This window comes from Mytilus edulis, chromosome 13 (genome assembly GCF_963676685.1).
Source record: "Mytilus edulis chromosome 13, xbMytEdul2.2, whole genome shotgun sequence".
Lineage (NCBI taxonomy): Eukaryota > Metazoa > Mollusca > Bivalvia > Mytilida > Mytilidae > Mytilus > Mytilus edulis.
Window position 1 is genome coordinate 70522739 of NC_092356.1, and position 23820 is coordinate 70546558.

At 32.7% G+C, this 23820-nt stretch overlaps 1 protein-coding gene across 1 annotated transcript in view; it reads left to right on the plus strand.

Moving 5' to 3' along the window:
• The window catches only part of LOC139500528 (centrosomal protein of 104 kDa-like), a 44302-nt gene extending 23830 nt beyond the window's left edge, over positions 1-20472 (plus strand). The window contains exons 15-22 of the mRNA XM_071289276.1: positions 1244-1368; positions 1585-1819; positions 2903-2998; positions 7556-7597; positions 12974-13059; positions 13667-13914; positions 16615-16761; positions 18525-20472. Of these exons, the coding sequence (XP_071145377.1) occupies positions 1244-1368; positions 1585-1819; positions 2903-2998; positions 7556-7597; positions 12974-13059; positions 13667-13914; positions 16615-16761; positions 18525-18583 (1038 nt within the window). The 3' untranslated portion in view covers positions 18584-20472. The remainder of the gene's footprint in view (positions 1-1243; positions 1369-1584; positions 1820-2902; positions 2999-7555; positions 7598-12973; positions 13060-13666; positions 13915-16614; positions 16762-18524) is intronic.
• The last annotated feature ends 3348 nt before the right edge of the window (positions 20473-23820 follow it).

Consider the following 23820-nt stretch of genomic DNA (forward strand, 5'->3'; position numbering starts at 1 on the left):
GAAGGTTATTTTTAGAAATGGCAAGATATCCTGAAGTAAAGGTTAGTTTTAGAAATGGTAAGATATCCTGAAGTAAAGGTGATTTTAGAAATGGCAAGATATCCTGAAGTGAAGGTTAGTTTTAGAAATGGCAAGATATCCTGAAGTGAAGGTTAGTTTTAGAAATGGCAAGATATCCTGAAGTGAAGGTTAGTTTTAGAAATGGCAAGATATCCTGAAGTGAAGGTTGGTTTTAGAAATGGTAAGATATCCTGAAGTAAAGGTGATTTTAAAAATGGCAAGATATCCTGAAGTGAAGGTTAGTTTTAGAAATGGCAAGATATCCTGAAATCAAGGTTTGTTTTAGAAATGGCAAGATATCCTGAAGTAAAGGTTAGTTTTAGAAATGGCAAGATATCCTGAAGTAAAGGTTAGTTTTAGAAATGGCAAGATATCCTGAAGTGAAGGTTAGTTTTAGAAATGGTAAGATATCCTGAAGTAAAGGTGATTTTAAAAATGGCAAGATATCCTGAAGTGAAGGTTAGTTTTAGAAATGGCAAGATATCCTGAAATCAAGGTTTGTTTTAGAAATGGCAAGATATCCTGAAGTAAAGGTTAGTTTTAGAAATGGCAAGATATCCTGAAGTTAAGGTTAGTTTTACAAAATATGAAATGATTTATATATTATTAGATATTCCTTGTGTTTGTGTTGATTCTTCTTGAATCCTGGGCAAAAAGCTTCTGAGATATGATAAATGTACACAGTGATCAAAAGAAGGAAGATCAAAAGACAAATAACATCTAACAAAACAATACACAGAGAACTTTAAAACAAGATTGAGTAACCTTACTAAAAGAGTAAGGTTTAATTCATCTGCTCTGGAAATATAAGTAGTTTCTACCAGGAGAGTAAGTGGAATAAGATATTGACTGCCATTTTAGTACTGTTGATACATTATTTTTCGTTGGATACCAATTTTCATGGATTTCGTAGGTACAGGTAAACGAATGACAAATTTTCTAAAGGTTTGTATACAGACTTTAGCAAAACCTCGAAATTAGCTATCCACGAATATGCAAGTTTTCCTTAATCCACAAAAATTGGTACCCACGAAAAATTAATGAATCCACAGTATTTATTTTTGGCTTCTGAGTACACAAAATTATGCTAGATTTTCCAAGACCAAAATAGACCTAAAATTAAATTTTTTAACAATGTTTGTCCAAAAAATGACATTATATGTTTGCTTTTTATATGTTTTAGCCAACAAACTGTGTTCCCCATGAGGCTGTGAAACCTATGAAGAATAGTGTTGCACCAAGACTGGGACAGAGTCGATGTGAAATTGTAGAAATGTTATACAAAGACTTAGGGATCAAAACAAATAGGTATGTTAACACACTTGGAGAGAGTTGATGTGAGTTGATGTCAAAATTTTATTCAAAGATTTAGAGGTAAAGGCAAATAGTAGTGGATAATCAGGATAAAAACTAAGCTGCGAAGTCAAATCAAAATGTAAAATCATACAAATTCAATTTTAAATTGTGGAACTGTTTTGGATTAAACTTTTTTCACCCCCAATTCTTTCATATTTTTGTTTGCAGTGGTTTAAACATCGATAATATGATGCAGTTCTGTGTGGCAGCTTTAAGTCATCACGCAGGAGAAGTAAGAGATGGGTCTGAACGTATCATTAAAGCCCTATACAAAGAGGACCGACAGGCCGTGAAGGATTATCTACCCGCAGATGATGATAAAACAAGGAAGATAACTCTGTATAGACAGCTGTTTGAGTACTTTGATAAAGTCGATGGGAAACCAAGTAAAGCTGATGTCAGGGTTTGTTTCATTCCTTCTGTATTAAGGAAGCTCTCTTGTCAAGTTTTGAATTTTGGTCAGATTTTCAGAATCCTCTGGTTTTAACCATTTGAATGCCTTAACAAATTTTGTCCGGTGACCCCCATTTTTCTTTTTATAATTCTTTTACATGTATAATGATAAGCTGTCTGTTAAAATCTTATAAAATATTAATTATTTTTTAATTGTTTTTGAAGACTTAAACGTCTCAATGATAAAGCTATGAAAAGTCAAAATTTCAATGGCTAATATCTCAAGAACCAGCACAGTGACCTATATATTTTTTTTGCTCTTTTGATTCCTTTATCAATCCCCTATCAAAATATGCTTGTGTTTTGAAAAGTTAATTACAAAGAAACTGAGAAGCCAACTCCCTTTAAAGAGGTATAAGGGAATATGTCATTGAGACAGTAAACCAACAACACTATCAAAACCTCTATTATTCCATTACAATGATTTTTTAACCGGTAGGGGTATGTATTGTCATACAATACTCACAGAATGCTTGTTCTTTCCGAATTAAAAGTGATATAAGCCTTAGGGAATACTTAATGTAACCAATAACATAGTCACTATGTATGATTGCCATGATCAGTAACCAAAGGTCAAGGACATGTATAGGTCACTACCCAGAGGCTTTCAACAAAGAGTAAAATCTGTACTGTATAATAAGATGTTACAGACTCCAATACTAAAATGTTAAACAATTCATGAGAGAAAACCAGATTAAACCTATGACCTCCTGCACTCGAGGCATGCATGCTACCACAAAGGAGGTTGAAAAATGATAAGGATACAGTCCACAAAACAACAAAGGAAACATACACACATTTGAATACTGTGGATTCATTTATTTTTCGTGGGTACCAATTTTCGTGGATATTTGCTTTAGTGGCTATGCCAAAGTCTGCATACTTTCCTATATATAATTTGAAATTCGTTGGACATTGGTGACCACGAAATCCATAAAAATTGGTATTCATTAACAAATAATAATAAATCCACACTGTGTTATGACAAGTTCAACATGTTTACATACTTAAATGATGTACTTTTATTGTATAGAAAAAAAGGTCAGATGAAGAAACAAAGAAACAAGCTGAGATAGAGGCTCTTCAGAAACAGTTACAGTCACTGAAAGATATGGCATCGGGAAAACAGGTAACACATTAAACTTAAGAGGCAATTAAGGCCAAACTAAAAAGTTAGTGTGTTTACTCTCCCCCTACCTACATCTTTATCTCCTATTCTAATTATACTCCCCGCTTTGAAAAAAGGGGGTATACTGTTTTACCTCTGTCTGTCAGTCCGTCCGTCCGTCCGTCGGTCAGTCAGTCCGTCCCATGAAACTTTCGTCGCATTTTTCTCAGGAACTACAATACAAGGATTTCTGAAATTTGGTTTCAGGGTTTATCTAAGTCAGCTATACCGTGTGATGCGTTTTCAGATTGATCACTTGACAACTTCCTGTTTACCGAACACTTGTATGATTTTACACATGATAGCCAAGTTGAAAATTTTCGTCACATTTTTCTCAGGAACTACAATACAAGGATTTCTGAAATTTGGTTTCAGGATTTATATAAGTCAGCTATACCGTGTGATGCATTTTCAGATTCATCACTCGACAACTTCCTGTTACCGAACACTTGCATATTTTTACACTATTAATATTATCCACTTGCGGCGGGGGTATCATCAGTGAGCAGTAGCTCGCAGTTTCACTTTTTTTTTTTTGGCCATTATTGATTAAGTCACAGTGTTGCTCCAAAAGACTCAATGTAAAAAAAACATTGAAAATTAAAAAAAAAATCACTACCTACATTGTATCTACCCTATTTTGTTTTACATGTGACAGTAAATACACTTACTTTTTTGTTTGGCCTAATTTGATAATTAAATGTTGTGAAGAAGGAGATATTTACGGTGTTACTGATTCATATTTCTGAATTAAAGATTTAAGGAAAATAATTGATTGAATAAAAATTTGAATCATGACATGTAAATAATTTTAAATTATTATTTAATGCGGCTTCCAGGATGCTAAAACTAATCAATCAAAGCCAAGCAAAAAACCAGTTGCTAAGAAGGTTAGAGTTAGACAATGGCTACCATTAGACTGCTTTCTGTAGTGTGGTTTTTGTCTTAACACAATAGGACGCTTGCTTTGTGATCATTACATACTCTCAAAGTTTTGTTTGTCGGCTAGAAATTTTCATATTTTATTTTTATCCAATGAACAACAAAAATTTAAGTACATTTGTGTCATTTGGTCTCTTGTGGAGAGTTGTCTCATTGGCAATCATACCACATCTTATCTTTTATATTTATGAAAAATGATACCACAGTATTTCCTAAATTTGACCCTGTAGTATGATGGAAAACTTTATAAAACAATAGTTTATTAATAAATAAATTTGTAAGTTTTATCAATTTTTGTCTGTGTGCTAAATTTTGTCATCTACAAAACAATCACCTAGCCATTACTGGTATAATTAAATAAGATTTCTGACTGTGTGTAACACTGCAGATAGATAAATAGATCACTCTCTCATTAGAAATTGTGGTATTTATTGAAGCACATAGATCTACACAGGAATGTCAATAAATTGTTGTTCTCACAGTAGATTAGGTAGATACTTTTACACAGTTTGAGAAATTCTTTCTGAATATTTATGTTATATTACAACAAATTGATTTTAAGCTCACCTGACTCAAAAGGTGAAGTGAGCTATTTTCATCATTGTTTTCATTATCATCTTTTGTCTTTATCTAAACTTTTACAAAAATTTTCTGTTTTGAAACTACTCAGTCAATTGGGAATCAAACTTTACAAAGGTCATCATGAGATTGAGATATTGGAAAATTAAGTTTGACGATCCAATCTGTCATCAACATGGCAGACATCACCAAAAATTAGGTTTGACGATCCAATCTGTCATCAACATGTCAGACATCACCAAATATTAGGTTTGACAATCCATCTGTCATCAACATGGCAGACATTGCCAAAAATTGGGTTTAACGATCCAATCTGTCATCAACATGGCAGACATCGCCAAAAAAAAGAATATATTAGTAAAATACAAGTGTTGTCAATTATCTCAAAAAATTATTGATAGAGACAGTCTGACATTGTCAGTAGTGTTCAGAATTTAGAAAAACTCTCTTCTGTTCACTGCAGGGGTGTGGAAATGCTATGCCCAACTCGACCGACTCGTACATTTGAACAACCGGACAAGTAATTATTTTTGTCTAGGTTGCCCGTGGACAAGTACAAAAATATACAAGACAAAGTTCAAATCCAACAAATACATTAAATTAATTTCAAAACGTATAAAGATGTTTAATTTATGTAAAAGAAACCAATGTTCAGCAAGTAAAAACATCAATGTTCATGACGATAAATGTTATATGATACGGGAAATAGATCAATTACCATAATAAATAAAAAAAGGTATGCGAACCTGAGTCGCGTAACATTGCATTGGACTTGTCCATTGACCCGGGATCGTCGATTAGGTTTTATCCATCATTTATCGGAAGGGCCATTTCTTTAAATTTTGTATCGAGATTCAGATTGATAAATAATTACTCAAATTCTCATATTTTATTAATGACAACGTAAAACATTTTTCCGAACTATCAAAAGTATAAAATAAACCATTGACAGGACATGGTCTCAATAAGATGTAGCTTCATTTCATGTGAAATTTAGCCAAGACGCATCTCATTAACTATCAAGTTGGCCTTCTATGACCATATAAGCGATGTAAACATAAACACAGATATCAATATATTAAGCAATCCGTGCAATTGCATTTTTACAGGTCTGTTAAATTTGTATTTAGACAATATACGTATAGTGTCTTGAAATATGAAATTTATTTGTATGAGGCTTAGAAACGGGGGAAACGCGAGATTTTACCGAGCATTTCCTCGTTTCGTGCCGAATACAAATAAATTTCATATTTTAAGACACTATACGTATATTGTTTTTATACTGAAATCAATAAAAAATGAAACAAATAATAAAAATATGTAACAAGTATTGTTAAAAAAAAGTGTTTGGAATTTCCCTCTTGGGGTACCATTTTGGGGTATTTCCCTTTGAGCGTAGTCCAGGCAGTAAGACATTGACATTTTAAGGAATAAGAAAGGGAAAATGAACTTAATTAATAACATTAGATAAACATGGTATATAAATTACCACTTTGAAGACATAACAAGTTTAAATTTATAAAAGTTTGACCATTGTTACTACATGTTGTCATGGTTGTGACGTGACGTTGTTGAAACACAGTAGTTCAATAAGTAGGCGGGGCTTATAGGTTAGTTGAGGTCATTGACGTATAAAGCTAACGTTTATACGTATAGCTTTATCTGTATAGTAAAATAGCTGATTGCAGTATAATAAAGATTTAAAATGTATGTTTATCGTCGTTTTTATCTTTATAAAAATGTTTTTTTGTGGATCGAATCAGTCAATCAAATTATATACCTTTGTTTCACTTTCAATGTTGACATTCTTTCCCTTTAAATAACTGTTCACGGAATATTCACTTGCAAGTGAATAATTCATTATCAATGTTTGTTAGCTTAATTTGACAAAATTGCACCATTTTAGCTGATAAAAGCAAATTATTATTTCACTATTTCTCTTTCATTAATGATTGAACAAAACAAATCATACTTTAGAGTTTTTATATATCTCGTAGCTAGTGCCCTTTTAAAACAATAATACCTTCTCAAAACAAACACTGAGGGGCAAACATTTGTAATATATACATTTAACATTCTCATGTTCATACACATGTATTCAATCTCAATAATTGTGAAACATCATCCTGTGTTTGTTTGTATCAGTTTGGTGAGAACAATGCACGAAAACAGGTCTCTTTATAGAATATTAGTTGTAAAACAGCACAAATATTTTTAGATTTGTTTTAAGGTATATGAGAACTTACTGTTTTCATAATGTAAGGAATACGATATTTGTACTGTTTTTATGTATTTAAGGATAAAGAAAATGTGTACTGGTATTCAATACTTTCCAATTCAATTTACCTGTTTTTTTTTCTTTTAAAATAAAAAAAAAATGATTGTGTAAGTGCTTGCAAATATTTAAATGAAAAATTATGGTCCTCTTTGAATACTCTGAAATCTATTTTTTGTTTGTTTGTTTGATTGTATTGTTTTGCTCTGTTAGTTTTTTGTTTGTTCATATGATCTTAAGGGCTAGTAGATACTGTCTTTTAACATAATAAGGCATCTTAAAGCCCTTCATCTATGACATTTTTTTCTTTTGAAAACCATTTTACAAATTGAAATTATTTGGCTCTATTCCACTTATGTGTATTTTGTTTCAAACATATGTCCACGGTTTTTGCAAATGAACCACATACTTATCAAGATTTAAAATAGATGATATGAGAAAATGAGATAACTAGATACATTTTCATGACTTTCCCTATAAATATTAAGCTTACATTTATTTTTTTAAATTTGTATAATAATTAGTTACAGATTACCTGTGAATTGTTGTTCTTGTTGACCTACTTTTTACCCTTTAGAAAATGTCATGACATAAGAATGTTCTTAGCTGTTCTTATACAACACCCTTTGCATTTATTGATGTTAGTTGTAGATCAATTTTAGATGTTCACTAGTGACTTATCTTTTGCAAATTATCATAAATAAATTTTTGTCTATTTTTAGCCTGTAGATGAAAACCTTCTGAAGGCTGATAAGAATAAAAAGGTTAGTACTGCGGTTTCATTAATATTCGTTGGATACTAACTTTTCGTGGATTTCATGGGTACAGGGACAACACGAATTTAATGGTTCAACAAATTACAAATTTCCTAAAGGAATGTATGCAGACTTTAGCAAAACCATGAATTGAAATATCCACGGATAACCAAGTTTTTCTTGATCCACGGAAATTGGTACCAACGAAAATAAAATGAATCACAGTATACAAAGATGTGTGGCATATTTCCAATGAATTTCTTTTGCTTAATAGGTAAAAATTTATAACTGAAAACTGAGTGGAGTTAGAATACCAAAGAGTCAAAATAATTGACTGGAAAAATTATTCAACAACTTTATACATATTTCCCATAATATTTGACTGTTATTCAGTTATTATACATTTTATAACCTTTTGTTTGTCTCAGTGTTCAAAATATTTTAGATATTTACCAATGTATTACTGGATGACTTCAATAGCAATACATTTTTAGCTCACCTGGCCCGAAGGGCCAAGTGAGCTATTCCCATCACTTTGCGTCCGGCGTCCGTCGTCGTCCGTCGTCGTTAACTTTTACAAAAATCTTCTCCTCTGAAACTACTGGGCCAAATCAAACCAAACTTGGCCACAATCATCATTGGGGTATCTAGTTTAAAAAATGTGTGGCGTGACCCGGTCAACCAACCAAGATGGCCGCCACGGCTAAAAATAGAACATAGGGGTAAAATGCAGTTTTTGGCTTATAACTCAAAAACCAAAGCATTTAGAGCAAATCCGAAATGGGGTAAAAATGTTTATCAGGTCAAGATCTATCTGCCCTGAAATTTTCAGATGAATCGGTCAATCGGTTGTTGGGTTACTGCCCCTGAATTGGTAATTTTGAGGAAATTTTGCTGTTTTTGGTTATTATCTTGAATATTATTATAGATAGAGATAAACTGTAAACAACAATAATGTTCAGCAAAGTAAGATCTACAAATAAGTCAACATGACCAAAATGGTCAGTTGACCCGTTTAGAAGTTATTGCCCTTTATAGTCAATTTTTAACCATTTTTCGTAAATTAAAGTAATCTTTTACAAAAATCTTCTCCTCCGAAACTACTGGGCCAAATTAATCCAAACTTGGCCACAATCATCTTTGGGGTATCTAGTTTAAAAAATGTGTGGCGTGACCTGGTCAACCAACCAAGATGGCCGCCGAGGCTAAAAATAGAACATAGGGGTAAAATGCAGTTTTTGGCTTATAACTCAAAAACCAAAGCATTTTGAGGAAATCTGACAGGGATAAAAATGTTTATTAGGTCAAGATCTATCTGCCCTGAAATTTTCAGATGAATCGGTCAATCGGTTGTTGGGTTGCTGCCCCTGAATTGGTAATTTTGAGGAAATTTTGCTGTTTTTGGTTATTATCTTGAATATTATTATAGATAGAGATAAACTGTAAAAAGCAATAATGTTCAGCACAGTAAGATCTACAAATAAGTCAACATGACCAAAATGGTCAGTTGACCCGTGTAGGAGTTATTGCCCTTTATAGTCAATTTTTAACCATTTTTTGTAAATTAAAGTAATCTTTTACAAAAATCTTCTCCTCTGAAACTACTGGGCCAAATTAATCCCAACTTGGCCACAATCATCTTTGGGGTATCTAGTTTAAAAAATGTGTGGGGTGACCTGGTCAACCAACTAAGATGGCCGCCACAGCTAAAAATAGAACATAGGGGTAAAATGCAGTTTTTGGCTTATAACTATGAAACCAAAGCATTTAGAGCAAATCTGACAAGAAGTTAAATTGTTAATCAAGTCAATATCTATCTGCCCTGAAATTTTCAGTTGAATCAGTCAACCCGTTGTTGGGTTGCTGCCCCTGAATTGGTAATTTTGAGGAAATTTTGCTGTTATTGGTTATTATCTTGAATATTATTATAGATAGAGATAAACTGTAAACAGCAATAATGTTCATCAAAGTAAGATCTACAAAAAGGTCAACATGACGAAAATGGTCAGTTGACCCGTTTAGGAGTTATTGCCCTTTATAGTAAATTTTTAACCATTTTTCGTAAATTAAAGTAATCTTTTACAAAAATCTTCTCCTCTGAAACTACTGGGCCAAACTAATCCAAACTTGGCCACAATCATCTTTGGGGTATCTAGTTTAAAAAATGTGTGGCATGACTTGGTCAACCAACTAAGATGGCCGCCACAGCTAACTAGAGGCTCTAAAGAGCCTGTGTCGCTCACCTTGGTCTATGTGCATATTAAACAAAGGACACAAATGGATTCATGACAAAATTGTATTTTGGTGATGGTGATGTGTTTGAAGTTCTTACTTTACTGAACATTCTTGCTTCTTACAATTATATCTATAATGAACTTTGCCCATTAGTAACAGAGAAAAATATTCGGTAAAAATTTACATAAATTTACCAAATTAATGAAAATTGTTAAAAATTGACTATAAAGGGCAATAACTCCTTAAGGGGTCAATTGACCATTTAGGTCATGTGGACTTATTTGTAGATCTTACTTTGATGAACATTATCGCTGTTTACAGTTTATCGCTATCTATAATAGTATTCAAGATAATAACCAAAAACAGCAAAATTTCTTTAAAAATTACCAATTGGAGGGCAGCAACCCAACAACCGGTTGTCCAATTCATTTGAATATTTCAGGGCAGATATATATTGACTTGCTTAACAATTTAACTCCTTGTCAGATTTCCTCTAAATGATTTGGTTTCAGAGTTATAAGCAAAAAACTACATTTTACCCCTGTTCTATTTTTAGCCGTGGTGGCCATCTTGGTTGGATGGCCAGGTCACGCCACACATTTTTCAAACAAGGTACCTCAAAGATGATTGTGATTAAGTTTGAATTAATTTGGCCCAGTAGTTTCAGAGGAGAAGATTTTTGTAAAAGATAACTAAGATTTACGAAAAATGGTTAAAAATTGACTATAAAGGGCAATAACTCCTAAAGGGGTCAACTGACCATTTCGGTCATGTTGACTTATTTGTAAATCTTACTTTGATGAACATTATTGCTGTTTACAGTTTATCTCTATCTATAATAATATTCAAGATAATAACCAAAAACAGCAAAATTTCCTCAAAATGACCAATTCAGGGGCAGCAACCCAACAACGGGTTGACCGATTCATCTGAAAATTTCAGGGCAGATAGATCTTGACCTGATAAACATATTTACCCAATGTCAGATTTCCTCTAAATGCTTTGGTTTTTGAGTTATAAGCCAAAAACTGCATTTTACCCCTATGATCTATTTTTAGCCGTGGCGGTCATCTTGGTTAGTTGACCGGGTCACGCCACACATTTTTTAAACTAGATACCCCAAAGATGATTGTGGCCAACTTTGGATTAATTTGGCCCATTAGTTTCAGAGGAGAAGATTTTTGTAAAAGATTACTTAGATTTATGAAAAATGGTTAAAAATTGACTATAAAGGGCGATAACTCCTTAAGGGGTGAACTGACCATTTCGGTCATTTGACTTATTTGTAAATCTAACTTTGCTGAACATTATTGCTGTTTACAGTTTATCTCTATCTATAATAATATTCAAGATAATAACCAAAAACGGCAAAATTTCCTCAAAATTACCAATTCAGGGGCAGCAACCCATCAACAGGTTGACCGATTCATCTGAAAATTTCAGGGCAGATAGATCTTGACCTGATAAACATTTTTACCCCCATCAGATTTCCTCTAAATGCTTTGGTTTTTGAGTTATAAGCCAAAAACTGCATTTTACCCCTATGTTCTATTTTTAGCCGTGGCGGCCATCTTAGTTGGTTGACCGGGTCACGCCACACATTTTTTAAACAAGATACCACAAAGATGATTGTGGCCAAGTTTGGATTAATTTGGCCCAGTAGTTTCAGAGGAGAAGATTTTTGTAAAGGATTACTTAGATTTATGAAAAATGGTTAAAAATTGACTATAAAGGGCAATAACTCCTAAAGGGGTCAACTGACCATTTCGGTCATGTTGACTTATTTGTAAATTTAACTTTGCCGACATTATTGCTGTTTACAGTTTATCTCTATCTATAATAATATTCAAGATAATAACCAAAAACAGCAAAATTTCCTCAAAATGACCAATTCAGGGGCAGCAACCCAACAACGGGTTGACCGATTCATCTGAAAATTTCAGGGCAGATAGATCTTGACCTGATAAACATATTTACCCCCATGTCAGATTTCCTCTAAATGCTTTGGTTTTTGAGTTATAAGCCAAAAACTGCATTTTACCCTTATGTTCTATTTTTAGCCGTGGCGGCCATCTTGGTTGGTTGACCGGGTCACGCCACACATTTTTTAAACTAGATACCCCAATGATGATTGTGGCCAAGTTTGGTTCAATTTGGCCCAGTAGTTTCAGAGGAGAAGATTTTTGTAAAAGTTAACGACGACGGACGACGGACGCCGGACGACGACGGATGACGACGACGGACGCCGGACGCAAAGTGATGGGAAAAGCTCACTTGGCCCTTCGGGCCAGGTGAGCTAAAAATAAAACATAGGGGTAAAATGCAGTTTTTGGCTTATAACTATGAAACCAAAGCATTTAGAGCAAATCTGACAAGAAGTTAATTTGTTAATCAAGTCAATATCTATCTGCCCTGAATTTTTCAGATGAATTGGACAACTGGTTGTTGGGTTGCTGCCCTCCAAATGGTAATTTTTAAAGAAATTTTGCCGTTTTTGGTTATCTTGAATACTATTATAGATAGCGATAAACTGTAAACAGCAATAATGTTCAGCAAAGTAAGATCTACAAATAAGTCAACATGACCTTAATGGTCAATTGACCCCTTAAGGAGTTATTGCCCTTTATAGTAAATTTTTAACAATTTTCATTAATTTGGTAAATTTATGTAAATTTTTACCAAATATAGTTCTCTGTTACTAATGGGCAAAGTTCATTATAGATAATATTGTAAGAAGCAAAATCGTTCAGAAAGTAAGAACTTCAAACACATCACCATCACCAAAATACAATTTTGTCATGAATCCATTTGTGTCCTTTGTTTAATATGCACATAGACCAAGGTGAGCGACACAGGCTCTTTAGAGCCTCTAGTTTAAATTGAATGAAAAAAAAAAAGCAATACACTTCCATGCAATGAATAATGTTTAAAAACTTTTTTAGAAAACTCAGTGACAATTGTATATACCAGTCTTCATTTATTTAAATAGAATATCACAAGAAAGAAATTTTTTGTTTCTGAAAAATGAGAAAGTAGATAGGGCAGTTTAGAGGTTAATGCACTGTTACAAGGCTATGCTTGGCTTTATTTTTGTTTCTAAGCTATACACACATGTGTGAATCGAAATAACATCCTCTTATCTCATTACAGAAAAATGAGCCACCAAAGAAGTCGAAAATAATAAACAAGAAACCAACTGCTGACGATGATGACACTTCTGTTTACAATATGGATAAGTAAGTTTATGTAATTCCTTTCTGGTAGAGTCAAGAAAGATGAATTATCTCCCTTGACAAAAGGGATGGGGATGATGACAAACTTTTATAAACTTTTATGAACAAAAGGGGATATTAGCTATACATGTACAGCAATGACAAATATACCTAATACCATAAAAAAAGGTTTATACAACAACAAAAAATTTCCTTTAAGTCAAACAATCAAATCACTTCTGCTTAAGTTTAAGGATGCTTTATCTATATTACATGCCTTCACAGATGATTGTAATGAAACATCAATAATTATGCAATGAGCATTGAAAGTCCTCATCAAAATTTTATAAATTTTTGCAAGTGCTATGAAAAGCATACACAATGCTAAGAACAAAAGGTTGCAGACAGAGTTTGAATTTGGAATGCAAGTCCCTTACACTTCGTAATTAATGTCCCTTTATAGCTTTGAAAATTACAATTTATTTTCCTAAGAAATTCTTTATAATCAACCCATCAATCCTTGAATTATATTATTTTGTGTATTATTTTCAGTATTTGTATATTCTGTGGTTAAAGGAATGAAAGTTTCACAGAAGAATTTGATTTATATTAATTTATGTTTTGTTTTCAGTATTTGTATATTCTGTGGTGAAAGGAATGAAAGTTTCACAGAAGAAGGACTTGATTTACATTACTGGAAACATTGCCCTATGTTAAAACGTTGCACAAACTGTAAACAAGTGGTAGAAATAGCAACATACACGGATCATTTACTGAACGAGTGTGAGGCCAAAAATAATTACTCCAAATGTAACCGATGTACTGAAGCCATTCCAAAGTCTGAATATGATCAACATGTGTCTGAAAAGAGCTGTAACGGTAAGTTACCATGGTGATATTTTGATGGTCAAGCATGACATAAAGCAAATGTAGTTAAGATATGTAAATGTATTAATATGATCTGCATGTATTGGAAATAAAGTTCTTTTTGTTAATCATGAAAACAAATTAAAGCAAAATACTAGTAGTTTTTATACGACCGCAAAATTTGAAAAATTTTTCGTCGTATATTGCTATCACGTTGGCGTCGTCGTCGTCGTCGTCTTCGTCGTCGTCCGAATACTTTTAGTTTTCGCACTCTAATTTGGTTCCAACAGTTTAGGAATTAGGGGCCAAAAAAGGGCCCAAATAAGCATTATTCTTGGTTTTCACACAATAACTTTAGTTTCAGTAAATAGAAATCAATGAAATTTAAACACAATGTTTATGACCACAAAAGGAAGGTTGGTATTGATTTTGGGAGTTGAGGTCCCAACAGTTTAGGAATAAAGGGCCCAAAGGGTCCAAAATTAAACTTTGTTTGATTTCATCAAAAATTAAATAATTGGGGTTCTTTGATATGCCGAATCTAACTGTGTATGTAGATTCTTAATTTTTGGTCCCGCTTTCAAATTGGTCTACATTAAGGTCCAAAGGGTCCAAAATTAAACTTAGTTTGATTTTAACAAAAATTGAATCCTTGGGGTTCTTTGATATGCTGAATCTAAAAATGTACTTAGATTTTTTATTAATGGCCCAGTTTTCAAGTTGGTCCAAATCGGGGTCCAAAATTAAACTTTGTTTGATTTCATCAAAAATTGAATAATTGGGGTTCTTTGATATGCCAAATCTAACTGTGTATGTAGATTCTTAATTTTTGGTCCTGTTTTAAAATTGGTCTACATTAAAGTCCAAAGGGTCCAAAATTAAACTAAGTTTGATTTTAACAAAAATTGAATTCTTGGGCCTCTTTGATATGCTGAATCTAAACATGTACTTAGATTTTTGATGATGGGCCCAGTTTTCAAGTTGGTCCAAATCAGGATCCAAAATTATTATATTAAGTATTGTGCAATAGCAAGAAATTTTCAATTGCACAGTATTCAGCAATAGCAAGAAATCTTCAATTGCACAGTATTGTGCAATAGCAAGAAATCTTCAATTGCACAGTATTGTGCAATAGCAAATATTTTCAATTGCACAGTATTGCACAATAGCAAGAAATATCTAATTGCACAATATTGTGCAATAGCAAGAAATTCCAATTGGATTTCAATTGGAGTTATCTTTCTTTGTCCAGAATAGTAGTTGAATCAACTTAAATCATTGTTTTATACAATATACAATGTATATTCACTTTTACTACCAACTGATAGATTAAAACAATCTTTACCATTCAATAATAACAAGCACTTTTTTTACATTTTAATATTTTATGATGTATTTAAATGAGTAGTTATTGTTGCAAACTTCATTACGCGTAACTTCATTAGAAATTTGAATTGAGATCAGTTTTGAAATAAGGGAAAGGGGGATGTGAAAAAAAAATTGGGGGAGTCAATTTTTTTCATTTCAGATTTCATAAATAAAAAGAAAACTTCTTCAAACATTTTTTTGAGAGGATTAATATTCAACAGCATAGTGAATTGCTCAAAGGCAAAACAATTTTTTTAAGTTCATTAGACCACATTCATTCTGTGTCAGAAACCTATGCTGTGTCAACTATTTAATCACAATCCAAATTTAGAGCTGAATCCAGCTTGAATGTTGTGTCCATACTTGCCCCAACTGTTCAGGGTTCAACCTCTGCGGTCGTATAAAGCTGCACCCTGCGGAGCATCTGGTTGATAATTGATTTGAATTTATCATGGATGTCAACTATTTGTCTTGTTTTCTGCTTTACTATTTAGGTTTGTTTTCCAATCATTTCTGCAGTTTATTCCTATTTTATATTTATAGGTTTTATAATGAGTGAGGATTTGATATTGCTTGATAATAACTTCAGATATTAAATTTCAATATAATAATGCATGTGCAAGTACATTATAACTATTTAAAATGAAGTGAGAATTTATATCAAGTAATATCTTACTCTCAGAAGTTGTTAAATCTATTTCTCTTTTTGTGATAATTAAAAGTTCCTTGAATCATTGATCTAGTCTTGCACATGCCATGAGTGAAGTCATATGTCTTTTTCCAGCTTCAAATTATAAAATCAGACATTTTAAAACTTTTTGTATGCTTGAGAAGGTAATAGAATTTGTCAAAAAGAAGATTTCAAGGTGAAAAGTGTGAGTGTTTTGTATAAGCTTGAAATCACATGTGCACATTGTCATTGACAGAATGTACATCATTTTAAACTTTCAAAGTTATCAATGACCTTATGAATAGCCAATGGAAATGTTGAAATATCACTTCATGATGCTGGATAAGCCAATCAAATTATCTCAATTTCGGTGTCTCACTCTGTGCAAGATATAAAAATAAGAGAAGATGATCATTAATAACTTGAAAGACTTTAATTACAATGTCATTTAGAGTTTTGTAATTAACCAAAGAATAGAAAGATCATCCCAATTATAGTTAGTTGTTGGATGAAGTTTTGATGAAGTAGACGGTAAGCCCAGTAGAGACCTGTAAGTCTTACTACATCAGGATTTGCTATACAATTTTTTGATTGAAGTTTGAAGGTAGTTTGGTATTGTACTGTTAATACTCCACATTATATATCAGAAATGTAACTTTGCTATTTTTTTTCAGCTGCCAAAAGTTCATCAAACCACTGTCCACTTTGTCACCAGAATGTCTCGTCTGGTGAAGACGGCTGGAAAAACCATCTAATGGGCAAAGATGGCTGTAAACAGAATCCTCGTCGTCTCCTCTCACTTAATAAAAATCCATCAACAGGTACGTATCCTTTCATACAGCTAAGTTCTGCAAACAGGTTGATACATGTATATTACATTTACAATAATGGTTGGCTCTGCATATTTGATAGATTTCCAACACAAATAAAATTTTAATTGTTTCATTATCAATTCTTTTTTTCTTTTCTAAAATTATTTCACCATGAATCTTATTTAAGATATTGACAAAATGCCAGACTCATTAAGTCAAGTCTTTTTTGGGATAACTAGTAAATTAGTTCCTATGCTAAACAAAGTAAAGTTTTTTCTTCTTTTTTTAAATCACACAATTTATAATAAAATACTTATAAATCTTCAAAACTTGGAATTTTCCCCTTGAATTCAAAATAAAGTACAGTTAATACCTTTGAACCTTAAAATGATTTACGGTAGATTCATGGTATACCGCCATCTTGGATTGTACTATGATCTCAGTACACAATCAATCTAGTTATTTACCTATATCTGCAATTTGTAGACAGATGTGCAATTTTTAACCGTATTTTTGTGACAAAAATGTCGGTTATTGATTTGGGGATGTACGGCGGGCGGGCGGGCGGGTGGGCGGGCGGGCGTGTGGTCGGCAATCAAATGTTGTCCGTGCATTAACTCATGAACCGTTCAACCAAAGCTTTTAAAATTTTAATATGTTGTTACTGACAACTAAATGAAGGTCAAGTTCAATAATGGCGATTTTGACTTTTACCGTTCAGGAGTTATGGTTCTTGAAAGATTGAAAAATGAAGTTTCCAGTCGTGTCCGTGCATTTACGCATGAACTGTTCTACCAAAGCTTCCCAAATTTTAATATGTTGTTACTGATGACAAAATAGAGGTCAACTTTAATAAAGACGATTTTGACTTATACTGTTCAGGAGTTATGGTTCTTGAAAGATTGAAAAATGGTGTTTCCAGTCGTGTCCGTGCATTTTCTCATGAACCATTCAACCAAAGCTTTTGAAATTTTTATATGTTGTTACTGATGGCAAAATAGAGGTCAAGTTCAATAATGACGATTTTGACTTTAACCGTTCAGGAGTTATGGTTCTTGAAAGATTGTAAAATGGCGTTTCCATTCACGTTGTTGCATTTACTCATGAACCATTCAATCTAAGCTTTTCAAATTTTAATATGTTGATACTGATGACAAAATGGAGGTCAAATTTGATATTGACGATTTTCACTTTCACCATTCATCAGTAATGGTTCTTGTGATATTGCCAGGACACAAATAAATATTAATAAATCCGGTTTGCTGTCGTTGTGACAGCCTCTTGTATTGGTTAGACTATTTATATGACCAAATCTGTGTGCTTTAGAATGATTTTTTTCAACTGAGGCATTTGAGGAGAGCTAATTCTTTTAGTAAAAAAATTATACTGGTCTGAAAGCGATTTAAAAAAAATTATTTGTAGCAAGAAAACAAATTCGGTGACACCAATTTTTTATTTTTATTTTCTTAAAACATATTATAAAACCTATCTTCTCACAATTTATTTCAAAATTTTATCTAATAGATTTCTTTTTATGCATAAAAATGTGTTTTTGCATGATTATTCTTAGCAAATTTAGACAATTTTCAACAATTTATAGCTTGGTGACCCATCTTTCTTATTTATCTTATGAAAAGAGCAGAGGAAAAATCTTCATTTTAGCAATGTATAAAAAAATTCTATCTCAGAAAACTTATACCTATGAGCTACCTTAATACTTGATTCTTATTGGTGTAAAAGTTTTTTGGATAAATCTGTATTATATATTCCAGGTGGAACTTCAAAGAATAAACCAAAAGCCACAGGAAAGAACAAGAAGACTCCAAGATAACTTTTTAAGACTAGACAATTTATAGTGCTATATTTTATAGGAGAACATTATTATGATATATAGTTAGACTATATAACACTATTGTACAACATTGATCACATGACCAATCTTTAGCAGGGAGAATTTTCTTGTTTTCTATTTGAAATTAAACTCTTAGACAGGGAAATATCCCAGATTAGGATTTATGTAAGAGCAGCAGCTCTGAGTCATACATCTAGTTTGGACTCATAGATATGGACCAGGAATTTAGATCTGGCTTTGAGTGGAGTATTTTAGTCTAGTTCACAGATCTGGGTTTAAATCTTAGTTTAGTTTCTAAGATGCGAATTCTGGTCAAGTATGGGCACTGGTATTAGCCACTCTGATTTGTACCTCAGTAACCCATATCTACCTGTGACGGTCAGATTTTAGAACAAGACATGTTTTCATACCAGTTGGAATCCCTAACAATAGTGACTTACACAAATTGCAAACTTCCCCTTCCTGCACATATAACCTTGACCGACTTTGGTTTAGTGCCACCTGTTATAATGCATCTTTGTAAACTATCAGCTTTCCTAAAATTCTTGATAAATGTAAGTTCTGCAAATAAGCTTCATACAGGAAGATGTTTTATCTGTGATATATATGATACAGTACTGTTTATTGTTTATTGTTGACCTTCAGATGACTTTGTGTCTTCTGATTGCTGTCTCATTGATTTATTACACTCCTCCTGTTATTGGTATATCCTAAGTTTATCCCTTAAATATACATTGGGAACTCTTCAGAAACTATTTAACTTACAACATTTGTTCTTATTGTTTAAATATAAGATTTTCCAAATACTTTTTTAATGACGAAGTGATGTGAACGGTCCACTGTTTTAATTCTTCTATTTACATTTTATTTGTTTTATGAGGAATTAAATTGCATTAATGTATTTTTTATCAGTTCCTTACTCTGCCCTTCTTAACATAATTATAAGTAATTTTTTTAAAGTCCATTCATAGTAAAGTTTTCTTTGGTTTGGGAGGGGGATATACAAGGAATGGTAAAATGTTCAACCACTCAATATAAAACATAAAATGTAAAAGAAAAAGATTTTAAAAACTCAAAACTTTTGACCTTTTCAACATGATTTCATCTTCAAAACATTACTTATGTGACATTTGTAATATTTTCTTTCAAAACAGTTAAACTTATCTTGCAATAACAAATGGTCGTAGTATGATAAAATGAATTTGAATACTGTGGATTCATTTATTTTCGTGGGTACCAATTTTCGTGGAGTATGGAAAACTTGCAAGTTCGTGGACATTTAATTTCGTGGAATTGCTGATGTATACATACAAGCCTATAGAAAATTTGTTATTCATCTAACATTTAATTTCGTGGTTCACCAGTACCCACGAAAGTCACGAAAATTGGTATCCCACGAATAATAATGAATCCACAGTATGAAGTCATAACTTTTTTTAATTTCATCTGGTAACAAATTTACTAGGTAATTTTTTTTTATTTTTATTTTTAAAGGGGTTGATTTGCTTGATTAAGTTAAAAAGATATTACAAGGTAACATAGGTTATTTATGGAAAAATTATGTTTTTTTTAATTCAATATATTCATGAAGACACATACAACAAAAGGTGTTAAATTACAGTTGTTATGAACTATGAAATGATAATATTTTATGCAGTTGATGATGTTTTTGTATGTGTATTACTATATTGAGGAACTCCATATTTATATCTGAAATATTATACAATAGTTTATAAGAGTTTTATAAAGAGAAACTTGCCCTCGCAGATGAATTCCTCTGGTGCCAATAGATGTATTGTTAAGATTTATTTATGTATAATTATTGAGTAACATATTATAGAATAAAGAATCTCTTTCATATCAAATAATGACTCATAGTTTATACACCTCTTACACACTTGATCTTTATGTACTATATATATACTACATGCAGAGATTGGTGTTATGGAAAATTATAACCGTTCAATATGGAAAGCCAACGGGGTCAAAATTCTTAATTCGTAACTTGTCAATTCGTAACTTGTAACTGTGCAATTTTTAAATTGTTAATTCGTAAATTGTTAATTTGTAACTTGTTACTGTGAAATTCATAATGCTTAATTCGTAAAGTGTCAATTTGTAACTTGCACCTTTGTAGTTTCAACATTCTTAATCGGTAAATTGTCAGTTTGTTACTTGTAACTGTGCAATTTCATAATGCTACATTCGTAAATTGTCGATTTGTAACTTGTATCTTTGTATCAAAATTCAACATTCTTCATTTTTCAATTGTCAATTTGTAACTTGTAGATTTCAAAATTCTTTATTGGTAAATTGTCTTTTTGTATATTGATGTTTTGTAACTTGTAACATGTGACTTGTCGATTCGTGAATTGTCGATGTGTGAAATGTCGAAGTGTTTAATGTCATCGTTGTATTATGCTAACGATCATTATGACGACAGATGGCGCTCAGCTTCTTTTCTGTGTATAAGCCTCCTGTAAGTAGGAGCACCGCCATATGGAATACATACCAAAGGATAATAAATCAATTATGTACAGCGCATACATATAAAAGATAACAAATAGATAAAAACATTGTTTGTTTTTTATATGGCATGTATAAAAGGGACTCCGACCGCGGTTTTATATTGAGGTAACCTCGTATAAACATGTTTGTTTACTGTACTGGTCACCAAACCTGCAATGAGGTGTGTCACTTCCTTTATTAAGGTATATAGATGTGTCGCTGGAACGGGCTTCCTTATCAACTTCGCAAATATATTACTGTCACTTGGCAAGAAATTTCTACTTAATATTTAACCGGGTCAAAACAAGACTAAACACATAAAATATAAGACGGTGCTGTAAAAATACTAATATTGTCCTGGGCCCGCAAATTAGGACTCAATGTATAATGGCAGAAATGGTTTGACAACCATCATTTAATAATATTATAATCTCAATATTAAAATTTCAGAAAAGAATGTAATTATCTAATGATATGTTTTAATACAAGAAACAAATGGACGAACAGTCTTTATTTATTTGGCTCCTGAGTAGTGAACATAAATCAGGAATCTGATGTACAGTAATTGTCGTTTGTTTATGTAATTTAAGTTTCTCGTTTCTTGTTTTTATTATATATATAGATTAGACTGTTGGTTTTCCCGTTTGAATGGTTTTATACTAGTAATTTTGGGGCCCTTTATAGCTTGTTGTTCGGTGTGAGCCAATGCTCCGTGTTGAAGGCCGTATCTTGACCTATAATGGGTTACTTTTATAAATTGTTATTTGGATGGAGAGTTGTCTCATTGGCGCTCATACCACATCTTCCTATATCTATAAAAAAAATGTTTAATGATATCATATAAGTTTTTTGTAAAACAAACTGAATGAAAAAATATTTTAAATAAGCCACTTAGTGATCAAAACTGTGTTGAATATTCACTATTTTGTAATAAAATCTGAAGGAACCAGAAAAACTAATCGAGGTCGGCTAAAATTTGAGATATTGTCAACCGGAATGCGAGAAAACCGCATATATTTTAAAGGTCAGGTCAATAATGGGATATCATATCGTCAATAGTATGGGACCAGTTCACATTTACAATCATCAATAAGCTTGAAAGAATACAGCGACAACCTGTGAGATTTATAACAGGAGAGTACAAATCCAGAGAAGTTGGTTGCGTCTCATGCAGACACGCTCACCAAACTGAAACTACATGACATACAGACAAGACGCTCAAGTCAGAAGCTAATATTTCTGTACGAGGTGGTCGCAGTGCTATAGAACCAGACAATTTAAAAAAAAAAAGCTCGTCCAAAAAGAACACTAAATTGCTGTCAAGGGCCCGATTTGACAATTATCAGTCAAGAAATGGTGTGAACAAACACGCAGATAAAAAAACTACAAGAAGTGTTTTGAGATCCCAACGAGTAAAATACAACAATATTCTAACTCATTTTTCGTATAGACAGTATTCGAATAGAACCACATTGAAGAAGCGTAGTGCGTATACGAGCGTTGACAGCCGTTATGAAACTACTCTCGTGCATCGTCAATACATCGACGGCGCTCTCTCTATCGTTGTATTAAAGCCGATATTTGTATCCAAAACGTTCTCTTACAGATAAAGATCTAAAATGATCATGGTACAAGATCGAAATATACTAGGAGGTGTCCCCTCTATATATTTTTTAATGACCATGATCGTTAAACTATGAAACTGTTTATTTTTTACTACTCGCGTCACCTACATAGATTTGAGAATGGAGATGGGGAATGTGTCAAAGAGACAACAACCCGACCATAGAGCAGACCACAACCGAAGGCCACCAATGGGTCTGCAATGCAACGAGAAACTCCCGCATCCGGAGGAGTCCTTCACTGGCCCCTTAACAAATATGTATACTAGTTCAGTGATACCGGACGTCATACCGAACTCCGAAATATACAAACATTATAAGAAACAAAATAAAAAATCATACAAGACTAACAAAGGCCAGTGTTTTTTTGAAATCTCAAACCCCCTTCTTTATACTCCCACTTTTAAACAAATAAACGCCTCTCCCTCTGACTTGTCAGAGTAAAGATCTTGCCATATCGCCATTTGCATGAAAGAGGCAATTATCTCTTATAATTATATGCTTACAATAATTATACCCCACGCAACGAAGTTACGGAGGGTGTAATGTTTTGACCCGTCCGTACGTCTGTCCATCGGTCCTGTTTCTTGTCATCGCAACTCCTCTCAAAACACACAACAGAATTTCATGATAATAAGGACATACTAGTAAGTAGATTTGCATATCGACAAGAAATTACAATTCATTTTTTTTTCTAGAAGTTACGCCCCTTTGAACGTATGTGCTTCGATTTACCTCTGCAACAGTTTGTCGTCGCAACTCCTCTGAAACCACACCACAGAATTTCATGAAACCTTGTAGATAATAAGGACATACTATGTAGGTGTACATATCGACAGGAAATTATGATTCATTTTTTTTTCTTATACAATTTTTTTTCTTACAGCTATTTTATTTCTCCAGTGACAATGTGGGGACGTGAGGCATGTGAGCGCGCTCACTAAGGCAGCAACCATTTGATTTTCAGGGGGGGGGGGGGGGGGGGGCTATGGATTTTTTGGAAAAAAAAGTTTGTTTACAGTTTTTGGAGAAAAAAAAATTGTTTTTGATTTTGAGAAAAAAAAAATTGTTTGTTTCCCCCTCAGC